This window comes from Vidua macroura, chromosome 9 (assembly GCF_024509145.1).
Source record: "Vidua macroura isolate BioBank_ID:100142 chromosome 9, ASM2450914v1, whole genome shotgun sequence".
In the NCBI taxonomy this organism is placed as follows: Eukaryota; Metazoa; Chordata; class Aves; order Passeriformes; family Viduidae; genus Vidua; species Vidua macroura.
The window spans coordinates 9,991,526-10,012,737 of record NC_071579.1 but is presented as its reverse complement, the minus strand read 5'-3'; the positions used below and the strand labels follow the sequence as shown (position 1 = coordinate 10,012,737).

General features: G+C 39.5%; 1 protein-coding gene across 1 annotated transcript in view; it reads left to right on the top strand.

The window, feature by feature from the left end:
* Positions 1-6,530: 6,530 nt before the first annotated feature.
* KCNT2 (potassium sodium-activated channel subfamily T member 2) overlaps positions 6,531-21,212 on the top strand; it is a 115,445-nt gene continuing 100,763 nt past the window's right edge. Inside the window, exon 1 of the mRNA XM_053985768.1 lies at positions 6,531-6,750. Coding sequence (XP_053841743.1) covers positions 6,656-6,750 — 95 coding nt within the window. The 5' untranslated portion in view covers positions 6,531-6,655. The remainder of the gene's footprint in view (positions 6,751-21,212) is intronic.

Sequence of the window (21,212 nt, the reverse complement as noted above, 5' to 3'; positions counted from 1 at the left end):
AGTCACTGCCCAGCTGGATGACGGCTGCTGGAATGTCCACACAGAGTTTTTGATGCCAGACACTGAAAGTACAACAAACAGTGTCAAACCCACCTCTTCTGGTTTTGACTACTTGCTCCATTCCCACTGTTTTCCCTCCTGTTACAATTTCATTTGTCCCATACATTTCTTTGCAAATTGGCCCTTCCCTTATTTCAGAACTCACTTGGTAACTCCCTAGGGGTTCACCATCCCCTTTAACAGGATCAGCTTTGGCACAGGCACTCTCAGACAGGTTTGGATGCTTGAACTTGCATGCCCATCTTAACAGCTGTTGCTCTTCAGGCCATTTTATCAAGAATGGGTCATGGGAGCATCCTTGCAAAGAGAAACACAATATTAGGAATTGTTTAGGAATATTCCTTCAGCAGCTTCTAAGGTAAATTAGATAACAGCACGTGCTTAGACAGGAGATATATCATGTCCAATTCTAAAAGTAATATAAACCCACTTCTGATTACTTGTGTTTAAGTACCACCTCATTCTCCTGCTTTGGTGCTCTATACTCAAAAGTGAAGTGAAAATTACTTGAAAAGGTGTTCTTTGCAAAAAAAAGATGTTCTCCTCCTATATAAAAGCAGCTGTCAGTAACCCTACTTTTAAATGAAGTAAGTCCTCCTACTCGCAGCGAGTGAAGGTTTACTGGAAGGCAATTCCCAGGTTATCACCATTTCCCAGCAGCTTGCTCTCCCATGACGCAGTGCTGCTGCTCTCTTGTTCCCACAGCTCCTTTCAGGTCACCGCAGACACCAGAGGGCCGGGGTGCACCAGGCCCTGGGTGGCCCTGAAGTGTGCACTGTTCCTTTCAGATCTGTTCTCTGATGGCTTAGCACAGAAGAATAAAAGGATCAGGTCAGATTGGATGCCCTGGGTCTCTAACAACTCTCTAAAGATCATGCTTGCAGTGCAGAGTCCTGCTCACTGGGCTACGAAAAACATGCCTTCTACCTACCAACACTGCAGTTTGTTAAGATACATGAAACCACCTCTTTTTTTTTCTTTCTTTCTTTTTTTTTTTTTTTTTTTTTTAATGTGTTCAGAGGAATTATCAAATTTGAAATCCCTCATTTTGCTTTCTGCCCTAGCTTTGGAGTTTTACAGTGACCTTAAAACTCTGTTCTCACTTTGGGCTATTTCAGTCTGTTACTGTTTCTGAATCACTATCAAACCTTTCATGCCAGCAGAACAGTTTGCTACTGCACAGCCATTTAAAAAAACAGGCATCAAGTGGAAAGATAGAAGGACTCCAAGAACATTTTTTTCCCCTGAAGTTTAAACCCTTCCAAACATTGTAGCATTGCACTCTGGAAGATATATCAGACAATAAAATAAAGAGATGTGCAAAATAGACAATAAAAAAGTAAATGGGATAAAGATTTAAAGGTATATAAGAATAGCAAGACTTGCTTAGAAATAAATAGTCCTAAAAAAAACCACCAAACAAAACAACAACATGGAGCAGTCTGGAGACTGCAAAAATTTATGATTTTTTTCAAAGTTTTATTACATATCAGTAGTATTCCCCCAATGGCTGCACTTTGCTAAAGGACAATTAAAGTTACCATCAACTCTCCATGTTACTAGTCCAGCATATGACCCAGCGACCTAGCAAGGAGGTGACACAAGCATTTCTTTCTGCAGAAACTTACTGGGCTACACTGTCATTTTTATGCTAAGGTAAAACTCAGACCCCACCCCCGGACTGTACTGTAAAATTGAGAATAAACCAAAAATGGGCCTTATCCCAAAAAGCCAAGAAGCCTGTAAGGTGTAACAAAAGTACACTTAAACTAGGAATCAAAAAAAGAACAAACCCAATAAGCTCACGTTGCCCTAACTCTCTAGCAAGTCCTTTTTAAGAAAGGGATGTGAAAGAGAAGAGTGGGATTGCAGTGACAATTCCTTTGCAGCAAGGGAGAAGTAAGAAAATGATGATGCTTTCACATTATAATGTGTGTGAACAGAGGCTGTTAGGGAAAGATGCAAGTAATCATCTGAACAGGAAATGACACAAAAGAATAAGGCAGAGCCCATGCAGTTGTTGGAGTTGAAATAGAAATAAACAGCTACTCCTTGATCTAGCAGATTTGGTGTTATGGTCACAAAAATGGAGAAGATAAAACAGGCTGCCCTTACCCAGCACTAAATGACAAAGAAAATTGGCCTAAGAAACTGTGTTTTAGATTACATGAAGAAAATGTGCAAGAACAAGATATTGTGGAGGTAAGGATCTAAAAGGACCATCTCAAAATGCTGTGGGCTCCACAAATGTAGCACTGCTCAGCAACATCCCTTTGCTTTCCATCAGCCTCAACAAGCACGAATACTGGGTAAAGGTAAACCAGAGGCGATACAACTTCCAGGTCGTTTTGCCCTCCTCCAAATCAATGCCCCCTTTGGCATCCTGGCCAAGGTCCATTACTGATAAGGATTATCAGTGTGCAGTAGTTTTAAAAATTCAAAAATGCAGTCAATGAATTTAAACCCATTCAGACATTCACTGATGTAGTCTTTAGTCCTACACTCCATATCATTAAATGACAATCCTGTTCCAAGGTAGGTAAACAGGGAGTGTCCTCAAAACACACTTCTCACTAGTTTTTTGCTCCTGATTTGATTTAACCTCTCAGATCCATTCAGATTCCAGGATGCTGAGACTCAGTCTAGAATAGCCAATTTTAGTCCGATAAGGCACCTGTACTTCAGATTTGAGATTGCTTTTGCAGTTGATGCTCTGAAAGCCCCAGGGAAAAAAAAAATGGTAACAAATTTCTTTAAAAAGTAAACAATGTTGTTTTCTAACTGAGAAGTATACCTTTCTTAATGCTGAAATTCAGTTTTCTGATGTAAGAAATATTTATCAGCAAGGACTCTTCAGACTTCCATCTGGGTACTTTTTAACAGATATAATCATGATGCTTTTTCTACAGACTATTTTGGAAATGAAACTGCATCCTAAGTAAATAAAAGATTAATGAAGTATAGTTTACTAATCTAAACCCCAAATAATTTTTGAACTCTGAATGCTGAGTTCCTAAATATTCTATTCAGCTCCCAAAGGTGCAGAACTGTTCCATGGACTGCCAGCACTTACAGTACTCTAGTTCTCTGTTCTAGCCTTAAACCCAAAGCCACACAGACATACTTGAGTGAGAACTGATCACCTGGCAGAAATGTGAGAGTTTCAAAGTTCCCAATAGTAACACAAACATCCAGATGCTTCTTAATTATGGGGAAGAAAAATAAAAAATAAGAAAAAAGAGACTTGGGAAAAAACCTCAAAATGAGCTCGATTTATTTTTTTTTTTAGCCAACTAGTTCTTCAGCCTGTTACCCTTTAGTAACACCAACAGACAAATAAAAAAATAACCACACAAAATCTGCAGAGAGGGAATTTCCATTGACCATTTTCCACTGCAGCCCAGACTACACTTTACAGTAAGAGCCTTGTGCATGTCTGCTGAGTTGCCCAAATGCCATCCAGACAATACCGGACTATCTTCATTGAAAGGACAATAAATACAAGTTACTCCTGTTACAGAACTCTTTAAAAGGATTTCTGTGCATTTGCCTCAAACTCCTCATTCTTCTTCACCCTTTTGTTTTAAAAAATTAGTATTTACCGGTGTTCTTTCTTCCCCCAACCTCAGACTATTATTTAGGAGAATAAAAACAATGGTTGGGATGATAAGCTTATCAGCTGGGCATGACAGGTCTCTGAGCCATGGTGGACATTCAAAAAGCAATGGAGGCAACAGGGCAGAACTGTGGCAGGACTATTTCAGCACCTCAATGCTGAGGACCAGCAACACATTCAGAGGTTGAAATGGAGCAGTTTATCATGGCCAAGATGCTTCTCTAACTCCCTTCAATAAAGTTTGGCTTTGTTTTACCTGAATAATTTTAGGTATCAATACCATCACTAAAGAATGTCCCCATGAGTGTCAATAATCAAACTGATTAAAGAGAACCTTGCAAGCATTTTGAGCAAAATATCAAAACCTAACCTGATAATCTGATTTACTTTATTACAGAAGATTGCATAATTCAGATTTAGATAGAAGGGAGAACATCTTGAATTAAGAACACTATTAATAACCTGTGCTTCCCTCCATATTCACTGCAGTTGTTCAAAAAGTCCAGAAGCCATTTGCATTGCTTCAGTCTGTTTTACCTATATGCCATCAAAATTATGGTAACTTGAAAAGAAGAAAAACCAAATACTTTTTTTTTTCTCTTTCTGTACCTGAGTGTGATCCAGGATTTAAATCCACTCACTAGCAGTAGACTCAGATACAGTTCTTAAATGCCCTCTCTTTCTCAGACTTCAGAGTCAACTACTGAGAGCTACCCACCTGTACCCACTTTGACAAACAGAAAAAAATGGATTGATTAAAGTCTATTTTCACTCCCTAAGTCAGGATCACAGATGCTTCTGACAGTTCTCAGGGCCAGAACCATCCCAAAACACAAACCTACATTTGTTCCTGAGTGTGGCTCACAGCTTTTCTTTAACACAAACACCTAACAAGGAACACCTGGCCTGAGCACAGTGACCCACTATAATGGTTCATAACCAGCGCCTGTCTCCAAGCAGATGACTCAGTGTCTCCTCTGCTTGAAGACAAAAGTTGCCCAAGTGTTTTGAGTTACTAATCAAAATATTGGATTTCGCTGACAAAACCCTCTTTCTGCCCAATTTTATACACTTAGAGCTTTTCAGAGGGATCAGGCATCATACTGTCAGACATGTAAAAACACGTTTTATATTGCAAAGAGTTTCTATTACTTGAGAGCACAGAATTAAGCATCTGTATAAATTGCATGACTATAGCCTCAGTAATGAGTTTGTTTTCTATTAGCTCTGCTCAACTGCTCACCAGGTTGCTCATTTCCCAGTCAGCTATTACCTGTCTGAAGTGCATTTCCATGGTAGAAAAAGAGCAAAAGCTTCTCCTGCTACTTAGCTCCTCAAGTATGAAAACACATGTTAAATTAATCAATTCAGGTGGAAAAATTAATGAGGCTGCTAGAAGATAGAGTAGAAACACCATTAATTTCCCAGCCAGTCTAGGATTCATTGACTTCAGAAAGGGACTGCAGTCTGCCTAACTGCGTTGCTTTTATAACAAAACATTGTAACACACAGGCTTCACCCTATCTCATGTTTTGGTAAGATGAAAGATACTCAGGCAGAGAAAGGAAACAATGTTTTCTTACAAGATAGAGCTCCTTTAACTTGAGCCGCAGCTGAGAAAGAATAAAGTGGGCAACGCATACCAAATATTCCAAAGAAAATTTTTTTTAAAAATTAGACTTTTAGAGAACTCTGACCTCACAACACAGCACGGTAAAACTGGCAAGAACATGGATGCAGAATAATTCACTATTTTATTTCCTATATCAGCCAAAGCAAAGAGCAAGTTACCTTTGAACTCTTGCCACATACGTGCATCTGTTTTGCTTCAACTAACAAGGCTTCCAGAGAAGCACATGGTAAATGCTGAATGCAGCAAGCTGTGAAAAAGGGTGAGCATCATACTCCAGTGATCCCAGTTTTATAGGGCCTGGGACTGAACACTGCAGCTCTCTAAAGAAATAGCAATCACTGAAGCTGTGCTTAAGAGCTCTGTGCTAAAGAAGCAAGGAAAGATGCAATGACTGTAACAGCAGAGACAACCTGAGTCCTGAATCGAGCTACTTGTTGGTTACCTGAGGAAATCTTTACATCACAGCATGGAGCTCAGAGCTGGATTCTCAGCAGGGCACATTGCTATGTGATGCACTCCAGGCTGCCATACTTGAGCTGATCCTGCGTGTCTAAAATACTTTTAGAGTGTCTCACACTTTCAGGCATTACCTGCAAATCTCAACCACGGGAATAGTTCAACTTCTCTGTGATTTTTCTTTTTTACAGGGCCTGCACCACCTGCTCCGTCCAAGAGCAATTAGGCAGAGGCAGAAATTGACCGAACGCTTAGCTCGCTCGCAGCTGGCGCTCCCGAGGAGCCGGCACTGAGCAGGTGTGCCAGGTTAACGCGTGCAGCGGACCAGGCTGTGGCAGCCCCAGCCGTGCCCAGATGACCCCAGCGTCACCAACACAGCGGGCTGTGCGGGCGCTACCTGTGGTAAACGCCCGTTTCTCACGTTTCGGGGCCTGCAGAAAAGCACCTCTGAGGCAGCTCGGGGAGGAGGCAGGGAGCTGCCCGGGGGGCGAGGAGGCTGCCGAGCCCAGCACAGCCCGGCGCGGTGCCGCCGGCCCGGCCGTGGCACAGCCCTTTGTTGTGGGCCGCGGCGGCGCGCTCGCCGCCCGCTGTGAGGGTGGGCGTGGGCGGGGGGCGGTCGCGCCGCCGCCGAGGCCGCCGCCCGCCGCCACCTGCCTCCCCCCGGGGCGGGACTTGGCTCCTGGGGCCGAGAGGCTCCCGCCGAGCCGCCGGGGAGCGCGGGGACAGCCCCGCCGCGCCTTTGTGCGGGGCCGGCCCGCCCCGCGCTGCTGCCGCTGCCGCCGCGCCGCTCCTGCCCCCCACACGCCCGGGCGGGTCCGGCCGCTCCTCGGGCAGCGCGGCGGGGCTTCCCCTCTCTCCCGGCCGGCCCCCTGCCTCCCGCTCCGGGCAGCATGGTGGACCTGGACAGCGAGGTGCCGCCGCTGCCGCCGCGGTACCGCTTTCGGGACTTGCTGCTGGGCGACCAGGGCTGGCAGAGCGACGACAGGTGAGCGCGGGGCGCGGTGTCCCCGGCGGGGGTCGCGGGGCCGGGCAGCGCTCCCCGAGGGCAGCTCCGCCCGCGGGAGCGCGGCCCCGGGGGAAACTCTGCCGCGATCGGGCTGCGGGGGCCGGCGAGGGGCTGCGGTGCCGCGCCCCGCCCGCAGCCGGGGCGAGCCGGGCCGGCGCCCCCGGGCGAGCGCGGGGCAGCCCGCAGGCTGCGGAGCCTTGCCTGCCCCGCGGCACCGCAGGAGCAGGACAGGTAAGAGATGGTGTCCCTGTGAAAGCGTTCACAGAGGGAGCGTCCCGAACAAAACATGCTTTTCCCGTTTGTCCGAAGGCTAATTGCAGCATGCTTTCGTTGTCCTATACCCAGGCTTCTTCACATGCAGTTTCTTTCCATGCTGGGATCCTAGGCATGGACGCAGCTACCGTGATTTTATTCCTTTATGAATTCTTTCAAGTCTGTCAGCGTCTTTAATCACACTCGGTAGTAAAAGATTTGTTCGTTTCAAGTCAATGTTTTCCTTAAAACCATAAACAAAGAACCTTTTACGTTAAAAGAAAGAAGCAAACCATGTGAATGCGTGTTCAGTTTCAAAATGTTGAATGAACAGCGTTCATGAACAACACCAGTATCATTCCACTCTGCTGGACCATACAACCTTGTGTCTCAAGAGACTATTACATGATCCCATCTTGCAAAATTATGTGTCATATCCACTTTGTACTAACACTCTCTTGTAATCCAATGTCAGAAAAGCAAAACTGGAAACATATTGGATAGATTTTAATTCAATATATTTGCATTGTCAGAGTATGTCTTTAACTTGGCAGTCAGAAACTTTTGATTTTAATGCTGTTCTACATTGTTCAGATTTTCACTACTTTTCTAAGGAAATATGGATTCTTATTGATAATCAAATGATCATGCACATATGTAAATAAATATTACCTTTGTTTAGAAGAATATGCTCTACACTGAAGCAGTTAAACAAATGCTGTTTATTCAGACAGTTATGAAATGGTTAATGACATCTTAATGTAGTCACAAAAATGAATGCTGTTGGTTGGAAATGACAGTATTGTAACTACATAATGGAGAGTTAAATTGTACGTTTATCAAAGCATGGTTTTACTGTTTAAAAAATTATAATATAATGTAGTCATTACTTCTGATTCTTTGAGATTTTAGAAAATGTAATATTAGCCTCTTACACCTGCATCTTATTTCCTACAGGAATAGGAAAAATCTCCATAACCTTTCTTATTTTAACAACTTCATTTATTTGTTTTGGGTTTTGATGGCTGAAATTTACAAAATATGCTTTGTATACCTTTTTGGATCACTCTGAGGCTTAACACTTTTCCCACCTCTAGTTTAAACTTCTGTCAAGCACTTCCCAGATGCCAGTTGTTTGACTTGCACTTCATGAAGTTACCTTCTACAGAAGAAGCATGATCTGGTCTCAAATAGCTAATAGTGTAATTGCACAACCCAGGGCATCCTTTTAGCTATTGTCTATTTCAGGTCTATGTGCACTTAACAAAATAAAAGTAAATAATTCTTAAAACAATCTTGATAGCAGAATTATAGCACAAAAGTCTTCCAGAGCATGGTTACCATTTGAAAACTGCAGCAAAAACCTGGTGAAAAATTAACGGTCAATTTTAATTATTTCATTAATATTCCAACAAACATTACAAGAAAGCTCTCTGGCACAATCTGAAATACAAAAATGTAAATGGCTTTCTAGATCTTTATGCACTGTCTGTGCTGAGGCTGGGCACAGCTGCACAGTGGTAGGAAGGTGTGCAGGGAATTCCCCACAATGCAAGCAGGATTTGTGTTTTACATGAGGCTGTGATAGCAGCATGCTCTCTTCCAGCTCTGCAAGTTACCATAGCAGTGTTTTTGGATACCAGCTTTCCAGCAACTGAACAAGAGCCACTCTTACAAAGATCTTGTGTATTATCTGTTGTTTGCGTATCCAGATTCTTACTTTCCTGAATTGGAGGCTACCATGTGCAATATTGAAGTATTCATTCCTTCCTATGTTGCTGGAGTATTGCTGCTATCCATTGTAGAAAAAGCATGCATGCTCTGCATAGAAGTAGTGTCAAATGGAATATTTAGGATATTAGACATACTTCCAGGAAATATTGAATGAGAAATATTGCAGACCTATGGGGACCCCGAGATCAGCTTCTTATTAGTTTGCAAGATTGGTATTACGCAAATATATATTATGTTTGTCTGCTTTATTGTCTTTTCTTTGCACTCTTAGGTAAATGGTTCTTGGCTGGTTTTGGTGAAGCACAGCCTTTGTATTCTATTCTAAGCAGTGTGCAATAGAAAGGGGTTTGTAACCCCTGCAGTTGAATGGATGTTAACTATGAATGGAATATCTGAATACTGAAACACAGTTAAAGTAGCCTTATAGGATGGCTGCACATGATCAAGATAGTTCATTTTAGTTATTGGACTTTGGCTGAGATGCTGCAAATATTTTTCTGCCTGTTTCCAGTTCACTGCAACTTTTAAATTCGACTTGCTCTCAACTCTGGCAGTGTGATGTTTGCTAAAGGCTTTCCATCTGTGTGATCTGTGAACTTCAGGTCTCTTACCAGCCAAGCTCTGTCTTGTCTTAGTTCCATTCTCTTTTTGATCTTCCCAGTCTGTTCATTCTTGGGGGATCTCTTTTCTCCTTCCCTTATGCCCTTTCTGGAAAAATGCTAGCTTTTTGCTGATAGATGCTGATAACCATCTCCTGGTTTTCAGATGCTTGTTGGTTTTTTTGAGTGGAGAGGAGATGGAATGATTCCTCTTATCTAGGATTCTGTGTCCCCAAATCAGTTTTAATAGCATAGTTTGCCATTATATGTCAGATGGTAGTATTTAATAATAAACATGACTGAAATTATGTGACCTCTCCTCTTTTTGTTGAAAGATACATTTCTGACATAATCATAGTTCAATTTTGAAACCTTAATGGTTATGTTTCTTTAGGACGAGAGTTTGATCACCTATTTCTTTTAAATGTTCCTGTTAATTTATAAAATGCACATATGCTAAAATGCTTAGCTGATTGCAACAGAACTCTCATTCAGGAATTTTGTTCTTACATCTCTACCTGTTTGAAGACAGCTTTCTATTTGTTATTTTTTCTTCTTGGGGACTTCTATAGTGAAGCTTCACTCAGACTTTTCTTTTTTTTAGCTATCTAGTTCATGATCCATTCCTTACCTATATTTCTTCAATACAGTAACATCCATCTCACTGCTTTTGCATATCTGTCCCCTCCTCCAAAAAATTCTGCTTTCATAGCTTAGATTCATAGCCAGCCTTGCAGTTGGCTTCAGTAACAGATGGGTTCTGGGCTGTCATCTTCTACAAACCGCCAAATTGGATTGTATATTATTTTTCATAAAAGAAGTTGCTGTGTGAAGAAGAACATGCTGAATCTTTGACAAATGATTTTGTTCAGTAAGAAAGCTATTTCGAATAATTCATTGGCATTCTTGAATTTGCTGAGTGGTTTGGTTTTTTTTCCCAAAAAAAAAAAGAATGTTAAAAATCAGTTTTGGTTTTTGCAAAGCTTGATTTTCAAAGGAACCTGGTTCCCTTTGAAAACTGGAGATGATGTTTGATACTACACTACACTCATTTTATATGGAGAACACTTCTACGAGACAGTGTGTAAAAGATCAGCCCAGCTAGAGCATGTGTGTGTGTCAAGTGGGTGAATTCTGTGGCAAGCAGGGCAGTGGATCACGTTTCCTCTGGCCATGGAAATATACCAGGCACTGGGCTAAGGGTAAAGAGAAGGTGGGATCCTTGACTTTTTCACTTGTAAATATTGCTAATATCCCTTTGGGAAAATTACATTTTGCTTTCATTATTGAAAGCATCTGAAAATGAAACAGATTGTTTTGATTTGCTGGATATTCTGAGATGTTTATTTACCATCATAATGCAATTTACCTTTCAGTTTGGCTGCTGGGAAATGAGCAGAAATAAAGGGGGAACTCAGTAATTAGCACAATTATTCACCTGTTAATTCAGCCAGATTTCACTAAATTGTGATTGTAATAGTAAACTATGCAATGAAATGTTTCATAACCCTACTGATCATCAGTCCTTATTCTTACCAGCTGTGTGGAAAAGCAACACAAATAAAATTGGAAAACACCCTACCTGGTGAAGAGGTGGCATGTTCAACGTTGGTCAGTTGCTGCAGAGGAGGGGATAAAAGAGGATGTTTATTCTTAGGTTCCCGTGTAAGTTTGGGAAAGCTACAATGAAGAGCTTTTTGTGTACATAAATAGTTACCACGTGCTTCAAAACAGCCAAACCACAGCACAATAGAGGTGTAAAGAAAGAATTCTAAGTTAAAAATTAAAAGCATTTACGTTCTCTCCATATCACTGCCTTTTTATTAAGGCCTTTAGTATCTTGCAGAGCACAGTTTACCTCACATTTCTTAAATCATTTATGCCCAGACATTTAATCCTTTCTTTAGAAGCTCTTGAAGATATAAAAACTGCATTTGGTTTAGTGAATTCTAGCAAGACAGGAATGTTTCCCACCATTGAAGCATGACTGCTTATTCTGATGAACTGTTCAAATTCTCTGCCTGCTCTGACAAAAATGTCTTGAACTGTGCAGGAATGGTTTGGCAGTTGGAGTGTCCAAGGAAACAATATGAACAGATAATTTGTGGGTAGTCCAACCCCCACCTTCAAAGCATCCTATTTCATAACTTTTTTTATATGCTGCTGCAAGATATTTTTACAATTTCAGTCATGGAACAAAAATTTACATTTTCCAATTCTGTATTTTTTTTTTTTTCTATTCTGTACAGATATAACAAGAACATTAACTGGTACTGGAAATTCATTTCAAATCCTGCTTCTGTATTGAGATTAAAATTTGAGTCATTTTGCTACAGCATATACTTTAATTTTAAAACTATAGAGCTAAATTTTACCTTTGTGAAAGAACTGTTCTTGCACTGAGTACTTATAGGATTACATTAAAATCAGCCCTCCATTCTGGTGTGCTTTCTGCATAAATGCACATTACCACCTATCTGGAAAGGAAGGAGATTCACATAATACAGAACACCTCCACACATCACTTGGACAATTGTATCCTGCTGGCTGTCATGTTGACTGGTGACTTTCAAGGAACAGCTCCCCACTGTAAATCTCAGAAGGCACTTTAACAGTCATTTGTCACGGTGTGAATTAGTGAGTGAAGCCTTCCCTCCTTTGCCTTTCCTTTTGGAAATCACCTGAGATTGTTAAACTAAAAAGGGATAAAAAGCCCACACGTTTCTGATTCCAGTGATTTAAAACATCTGAGTCTAGATTCAACTTGTAAAAAAAATTCTATTATAATTTCCTCAAAAGAAAATTCTATTACAGTTTCTTCAAAATAATCCTCCTCTTTCCTTTAAGAAATACTTTAGTCAATTTGGCGTCCTCATTTTAGAAAACATGTTAGCTTACAGGAATTCTTTCATTTAACAGAGGCTACAAATAAAAGGACTTGAGCAGATATTGTCGAATTTATCTTGCTTTGCCCTTGTAACTAAATTTTCAAAACCCATAAAGAGATTTAGAAGCTTAAGCTCTAATGTAAACGTTTGATTTTGATTGAAATTGCTCAAGATCTTAACAGTCTAATTCTCTGAGAGCAAGTGCTTTCATACCTTGCAGTCAGACTCTGCATAGTTGAAAAGTTTGAATTTCCCTAAACCCTGAAAAAAACTTGCTGTATGTACAGGCCAAGCCGTTTCTCATTGCTTAAAAAAGAAATAATAAAGAAAAGTATTGATGATTGCAAAACTGCTGCATTTACCACAGCAAGAGGCCTGAGTTTACACTCTTGTGGGAGGTTTAGGAGCACAGTCCCAGGAAAGTAAACTGTTAATATATTTCCATACTCACCATCCTTCTAAATTTATCTTGACTGGGTCCCTGTTACAGATAAAACACCTGTGTGTAGGGGAGAGGAAGTAATGCTTTGTAGCAGGCAGTGCCATTAGCTTCATTCTAATTTGTGTTTTACCATATTTCTTGCAACAACAGTGGAGGCCAAAATGCATTGTGTTTGTGTTTCTGTATTCAACTTAAACTAGCAGACATGTGGAATTGGGAAAGGACCTGGAAAGAGAAGACTAATTTCAGTGCTGCTATGACTGAAAGAAGTTATTGGTAGGACATCCCAGCAGAAGTTTTATACTGCACAAACCATTTAAGTGTCTCATCTTGAAAACTCTCACAGACCAAGTAGTTTTCCTCCTCTGGGACAACATGATGCACAGTTTGTAAATGTACTTGGTACTTCAATTATTACTTAATTATAGATTTATTGCTAAAGCTCTTATTTTTCCATCTACAACTTGACACATACTACTTTACATCTGGCAGACTCTATAATACTCCATGGGGAGCTAAAGCAGTTCTTTCCCTCCTAATTTTATGGTTATTATTCTATCACACCCAATGATTAAGACTATTTATTTTATAATAGTAAGCTCTGTGCTGCACTCTGCCTTTCTTTTATAGTGACTCGTCTATAACAAATGGTGGCATTGATTCATACTGTCTTCCCTTTTTCCTTTAACAAAGAAATAGATCACTTGGAGCATCAGAAAAAGCTGCACTTTCTTTTCTAGAAAGAGCAAAGTTGTAAAATCTGCCAACCGTTTCTGTGCTATATGTTCAGTTTCTAGACTTCACAGTCAAAGGTGATCTTTATCTTACCCGAATTCTGACACAGTATGCCCAAATGCTTATACTAATCCACTAAACACTTTAAACGTGAGTTCTTCACCTTTTTTTCCGAGTAAATGAACAAGTTAAGTCCTTCCTGGAGGCCTCCATTCCGTGGTCCCATAGTCTGTGTCATTGGAGAGACTGCCATTCAAAAGCTTTAAGTGTTCCGCAGCATAGATTTGGTGCAGAATGCTTTAAAACAGCTGTTAAAGATTTCAGCCTCCCCCGTGCAATCATCTGCTAATTATGTTAGCAGTCAACTTCCTGGTGGGAAGTAGCAATAAAACAGAAACAGTCATTAGGAGACAAAACCCAGTGTTTATCCTCACAGATAAAAACAGTGATATTATTATTTACTGAGAGGTATCTTGAGGGACAAATCCTGTCTCCACTTGGGGAGATACCTGTTGGGAAGTGCTATATTTTTGTGGTGGAAAGCAGGTTGCCAAGTCTGTAATTTCTGTGCCTGCCTTGCCAAGTACCAAGCTATGGAAGATGTGGCAGGAAGGCACATTAGATTATTATCAGTGCAAGTTATCTACTGAGGTGGCAAAAAAGAGAAGACTACCTACCCCTGTGCCTGGGTGTGACAAGTCTCCTGCCAGATTTAGCCATTAACAACTGCATTTCCAGCAGCCACCAGCACGAGGGTCATGTGCCTAGCAGGGACAATGACACGGTTTGAGCAACAGTCCTCACTATGGGTTAGCTCTGCCAAGAAAGTCTGGCCCTCCCGTCTAGATTCTGTACTCTGGGTCAAACCCCTTTGGCATTTTGTAAAGAAAAGAGTTTTGCCCTTTAGCTTTCTATGATGTTGAAGTTAATGCCGTTTGCTGTATTTATAACTTAAAGTTACAGAGCTTCTTCGCTGCATAGTGATTTTAAAAATATGTAATAAGGAGTAAACATAGAAAAATAGCCTTGCTCACTTATTTTTCTGAATAACCAAAAATGTTCTAGAGGTTTTATGTTTTTCTCACTCTGTTTTCTCTTGACCTTGTGGCTCAAGAAAACTGCAGTAGAGACAAAACCAGGGTTACCAAACCTAATCTGAACCAAATGCTAATGGGAAAAAAACCAACAAGCTGCACTGCAAATGGAAAACTGTGGTTATACTTGTCGCTTATGAATAACAGTTGTTTATACACAACATTCCCTGACCCTGGAGTGGGATTTAGTTTCTCATCTTCACCCCAAATTCAAAAGAAGCTGAGGGCACTGGTCACGTATCACTGTTGCCCTGTAGTTCTCACCACGGAGCAGAGACAGCTCTAACAGAGGGACTGAAGGCTAAGCTCTATATTTAGCTGAATGTACCCTTTTGAGAAGTGAACAAGCTATGTTTTCACTGGGTACAGCAATCTAGAATTTGATTATTGTTCAAAGGGCTTTCAGTTCAACAAATACTTTTTGAAAAGCCATTTTTGTAGATAATGTCCAGTCTTTAATTACTGTTTTGCTCTCTCAGTAGTAATTCAAAGAACATAATACAAACACAAAAAGTGGAGCAACGGGCAGCTACTCTGTAATGGGCAGATGCTGATTAGTCAACCTCGTTTTATAAAGACTATCAAAATCTAAGTAGATTTTTCACCCACCTAAAATTATCATCAGAGAGAAGCTAATCTCACCAGAGCCACTGCAGATATTGTGTGTCTCACTGACACTGAGGACTGCATTCAAAGAGTGACCCACATGATCATTTTGTACTGGCACTGACCGCAGATTGCATGAAAACTACAATTTAGCTAAAATGGTGCAAACAACATTCAAAATGCACTGAGTTAATTTTAAAGTCTTGATTAGCTTTCCCTTAATTTGTTTTTTTTTCCTATTTTTTGGCAGTTTGCAAATCATAGTTTGAGTTCAGAAAAGAACAACAAAGTGAGTTAAATTCATGCAACATTATGAATCCATTTATGACAATTAATTGTGGCAGTCACTGTGACCAGCTCAACTGGTGATTCACAATGTTGGGATTTCAGTGTGATGTTGCCAGAGCATTTCATGTAGGAAGAACAAGGCTGGCTCCCGGGAATGTTTCAGATTATGGAGGAAGTACCTCTGAGTTTGTAGGAGAGAGGCAAATTTCAGGAGCCTCTACAAGGCACTCTGCTGGGATATAGCATGGGCTAGTCTGAGACTGTTGTGGAAGACCTCAGGTTTTGCACCTAATTTCAGATAAGAACAAGCTGTTAGAAGTTCACTGTTACCGAGATTATAAGGTGGATGTCTTTTTCTAAGGCAGATGAGTGGGGATATAGAGGCATGTAGCATCCTGCTGCTACTTGACTTCAGGCTAATCTGAACTGAGCATTTAGAAATTCCTTTTCTTTCTAAGATGGCAGAGCCACTTTACAGTGACAAAAGTGGCCAGATGGAGAGAGCTGGGAATATTGGGAATATTACTGTGCTTTCTTGTATCAGCCTAGACATTGGAGAATTGCTATCAGACCTCCTGGCATCCATCCAGCCAGTTCTGTCCACGGACACAGACCTCTCCTCACTGTATCCACATATCCCACCTAAATCTGGTCAGCACTAAGGTCTATGTCAGACTTGCAAACAAGATGACAGAACAACACCTGTCCTGACCACCCCTCCCCTTACTAATACAGATAGCTAAAGAGATTTTAAATAAATTTGACTGCCAAAAAAGCCACCAAAATTGGAAATTTATGCATTCATTTTGGAAGCTATATTTAAGGGGGAAAAAATAGTGTTTACATTGACTAGGCCAGTATTCTGAAGGCACTTGCTAAATGATTTTCTAGGCACACACAAGGCACATTTTGAAAGTTTGACGTAATTATTCTGAAAAATTAAATACTGGGCAAACTATTCTGCCAGCTGTAAAACTGATGAACAGCATTTTACTTCAGAGAGTAGTAAGTGTTATTTAATATGAATAAAGATGACAGAATTAAACTTTTAAAATATTGTGAAACTTGATATTTTAAATTTTTCTTAAACTAATGAAGAGATAATTAAAACCATGCCTTATGATTAATCAGGAAGTGTAATAGCTCACTCTGAGTAAGGAGACTGAGATTTATATGAAGTAAGTAATTATGTACCCTGTTAGCTGTGGAGAGAACAGTATCAGACAGGTGACATTTTAGAGATAATAATGACTTTTAAAGCACTTGTTCAATTATGCGTTCAGAGTTCTTGAATCATTGCCACTCCTTAATGAGACATTTATAATTTATATGAAAATTTTGTAATTTTTTTCCATGTAAAACAATAATCATATCTGTGCATCAGGCTGCATTTGAAAGGAAGGAATCCATTCCAATCCACTGTTAGATATATTGCACTGTATACATATGTTAAGCTGCAAGTATTACTTCAGAAATCCTACATCTTTTATCCTCCATCTGCATGTCATCATTGGAGCCAAAGCAGCTTTAAATACTAGAGAATGAATACAGATATGTATCAAGGTGCAATTCTTTTGGAAGGAGTCATCAGCAGGAAATGTCATCAGCACTCTTTTCCTGATGATTTGGTAGAGGAAGTGGAGTCTCCACAACCTTTCTCTGTGGAAGAGAGACTGTCTCTGTGGGAAGCATCAGGAGAGACACCTCCTGTCAAGGACTGGGCTTTTGGTTTATGTCTTTTCCTAAGTATTTGCCTGAATGCTCCTTCTCTTTGTAATTTATCTGATAAATACTCTCCTGTTGTGTGCACGTGCTTGTGGGAGACTGCAAGTGTGCACAGTTCCCATCATTTCAGGAGAATTGCTATAATCTGATATTCAGCCCTGTATTACTTCTCAGAGTTGTTGGCATTCTAATGGCATATTTTGGGGTGTTGTCTAAGTGTTTCCAGATTGCATATGTGGACTGTCTCAATATGTAACTTTAAAAAGACACTCCTTTTTATAAAGTTACCCTGCTCCTGGGCATGTGTAAAAAGCATATGTGGTATAATTTTTTTTTTCTTTTTCACTTTTTAACACTTCAGCTATAAATGGAATCTCAGAAAAGTTCTTTCTAGGCTTGTTAAGGTGTCTGTGGGAAGTTCTTGACAAATTTCATTTGACTTCTTATGACTTTTTCCCTTCCAGATCAGGCATGGCTCCCATAATTTCTTGCCCTGTAATAAACAAATATTCTTAATCTAACTAAACCTGTGGACAGGTAGGGAATCAAGCAGAGTACAGAAAAAAAGACTTAAGCTTTTGAACTAACTTTATGTATTGCCTTTGATGTCTCTGTCTTGCATCCTACCTAATCCTTTCCAGCTAGAAGGAAAAACGTAGCTTGGAGAAGAAATAAAGATGCAAGAAAAAATTAGGTGATCTCATGCAATGTTATTCCATGCTCCTGCGTGTTTTGTGACAATGGTCAGTACATAATTTTGGAATATGATCCAAAAGATAATGGTGTAATATTTTTAGTTACTAACGACTCTAAAAATAGTAAAAATATAATGTCATTACCTTTAAGAGTGCTATTATTAACTAGTGATATTTATCCTTTGGCAATACTGCAGCCTATGAGTAGAATCAAGACAGAGCTATAAAAATTAAACGTCATTGTGTTTTGTTTTGGGTGTTTTTCCTTACAGATAAATAAAAAACCCAAATAGCAGCTCTGTTCCTTATTTGCCATGCTCTCCTCTTTTCCTAGTCACTCCACCTCCGACAGATCTATGGTTGAAACTATGAAACTGTGAAAGCCAAACACCAGTGTTTTACCTGTGAGACTGCCATGCCACCTAAAGTGCATTTAAAGTGCATCACTAGTGTACATTATTGTTTCCCCTCTGTGTCATTGAAATACTGTACACCTACTGAATCTACATGAAGAAAGTTAGCCAGAGAGTGTCCTGACAGTTATGGAGGACTGGGGCACATATAAACTTTTTAAGTAATTTGCAGAGGGATTTTCATCTTTTCATGTTGAGTACCACCTCCTCCTAAAGAGGAGTTCATTTCATGGGTCTCAGTCTTAGTAGAAGAGTTTTTTTTTCCCATTGAAGTACCAGGCAATACAGTATCATGACTTCTGATCAACTTCATTTATTGCACCTTGATCCAGTGTAACTTACTAAGGCAGCAGATATAACTGCAGAGATTTCCCAAAATATGGAAAACTCAAAGCTAGCTTCAATTGCCTTTATCACTAGAATAAATATAGGCATAATAGATAAAATAGAAACAGAGCTGAAACAAAAGTCCAGTAGATTCTGTGCTGATTTTTTCATTATCAAATGTGAAATAATAGTTTATTACTCTAAGTCTCAATTTGATAAATGAGTCATAAATGCATGACTACATTTTCAGCCCCTACAGAGTTGGGATGTATGTATAACTAGTTGAAATTGGAATATATGTATTTCATGTATAATTGGAAACCATCCTGTGCTACCCTACGTTGAGGTTCATGGAGCATTCTGCCAGTGTACCCCTCTTATTTTATATATTTTAAATGGCAATGCATACTGTCAGTTCCTAAATAGAATATTTCAGGTGACAGCTTAGCCACCAGTGTTTGACAATCTAAAAATATTCTAGGAGATTGAGAGGTTCACAGATAAGACATGTATCAGTCAAAATGTTGAAAAGAATATGCTAATTTGTTGTTACTCAGTATTTTAAGGATGGAGATGCTTTGGGTGCTTCTGTAAATACAACCTCTCTACAAGTCCAATGCTAAACAACAAGCAGATACAAAAATAATAACTGCATATTACAGCACTTGGTTTTCTTGCAAACCTTAACACCACATCCCGTTTCAAGTATTATTTCAAGAGAATGTAAACTGGCTAATTTGGAGGATCAGGAGTCTGGGAAACTAATTATATTAAGAACCAAAGTATGCCCAATATTTATTTTAATTTCACATATTTTAATTTGGAAAGTACCCCAGGCTGAAGTTTACAGTGCCAAATAATAAACTGAAATATTTTTTCTTTTGTGTGTAAAGCTTTACTTTAAAAGGTAGTTTCTCATCAGAGATAAGCTAGCATTAAAGTAGGTGGCATTTAGGTAGCCAAGAGGAAGTTCTGCTCTCATTAATCTTACAAGGAAGTCTCTCATAAATTACTACATAGCTCTCTAACCATAGACAGAAGATCTAAATCTGACTCTGAATTCCAGCTGAGATTTTGATAAGATGTTAAAAGATAAGCATAAAAAATAAAATTACACGTCAAGTTGATCTTCAGAATAAAAAAAAATGTAGTCATATGTGTTTAAAGTTAATTCAGTATCTTCATTGAAAATTTGGTGATTTTTAAAGGCATGATAGGGAAAAGCCAGAGTGGTATAGATAATTTCTCATTGGTATTTGATCATCTCACCCATTATATGGCAGCATAAATGGGACTGCTGGATAAATGCTGAAATACTGGCATAAATAGACTCCATAAATACAGTAGGAATGCTATTTAACAGTATATTTGAATACATCTGGGATACATTTTTCCATTTCCAGAGGAAAAATAGTTCAATACAATCAACTGGAATAAAATCAGTCTATTGATAAATTATACTAATTTCCTTTTCAACTGTGCAGAATTGGAAAAAAAAAAGATTCTGAGAAAAACAAAACCAAAAGTCCAGGTAGACTAATCTATTTAATATCTGAGTCTAGACTGAATTGGCTGCAGCTTTCTCCTCAAATTCCCCCAAGTCAGCCATTATTGCATGGCTTCATTAGTGATAAGAATCTGGAGCATTTTGAAAACGAGGCATTTTACACTTCATCATTTTAACTGCGACTGTTTCATTCACATTTTAGTGAATATCATGTACATTTCACAGCACTCTGAGGTATGAGAGCCTGATTTTATATCTTTTATCTATTTGTAGTTTTTGTGGAAACCTTTTAGAGCTGAAGAGTAGAGTGCTGAACTAAGCAAGTGACCACAGACGACGTGAGGAGCCCAGGCTACAGCAGGGATTTGAATCAAAGACATGAAAGAGAAGGGCATGTTTGCTCTTAGTGCCTATGATAAAATGAGTGGATTAGATGTGTAAAATGTAGGTAGCAACAGAACCATTATCCTCCTGCTCTTCCAGTGAAGATGGTAAACTACAAGTCCTAAGCTTTGCCTTTCAGATAATTTTTCAGACTTCCAGCTATAACAATGTAATTTCAGACCCTTAGTTCAGTCACAGAGGTACCAGGAGAGACAGATGGATAGAGCTATTAGAAAGGGGAGAAAAATTCTTAAAGGCCTTGGAACTGTTTGATTTTCCAAGTCGCACAATCCTGGAAATTGTTCATACTTCTTTTCCCTTGTTAAAAATACATACCCTCCATTTGCATTGCAAGATAAAATCCTGGGAAAGGGTGCATGCAGTAGGATCTCAGAAAACCTGAGCTTGAAAAGCTACTGAAGTAGACTAATTTCCCTATAACAAAGGGATGAAGATTGAAAAGTGAGCACAAATCAAAGTTCTTACCTTTGCTCCTGCTTTATGGGATATGAAGATGAATTCTTAGCCTGTGGTGAGACAAACAGCAAAAATCTCATTTAATGTAGCAGGATATATGTCTCCTTAGGGAAGAATTGTATATGGGTCTTTTTAGCATCTCGATGACCAGATGCACAGAGGTCAGAGTCTGGTTAATAAATATTGATGAACACATTTTTACCTAAACAATTAATATATCCACACCATAGAAAGACAGTCAAGTATATTGATTTATAATTCCTTTGAGTTCAACC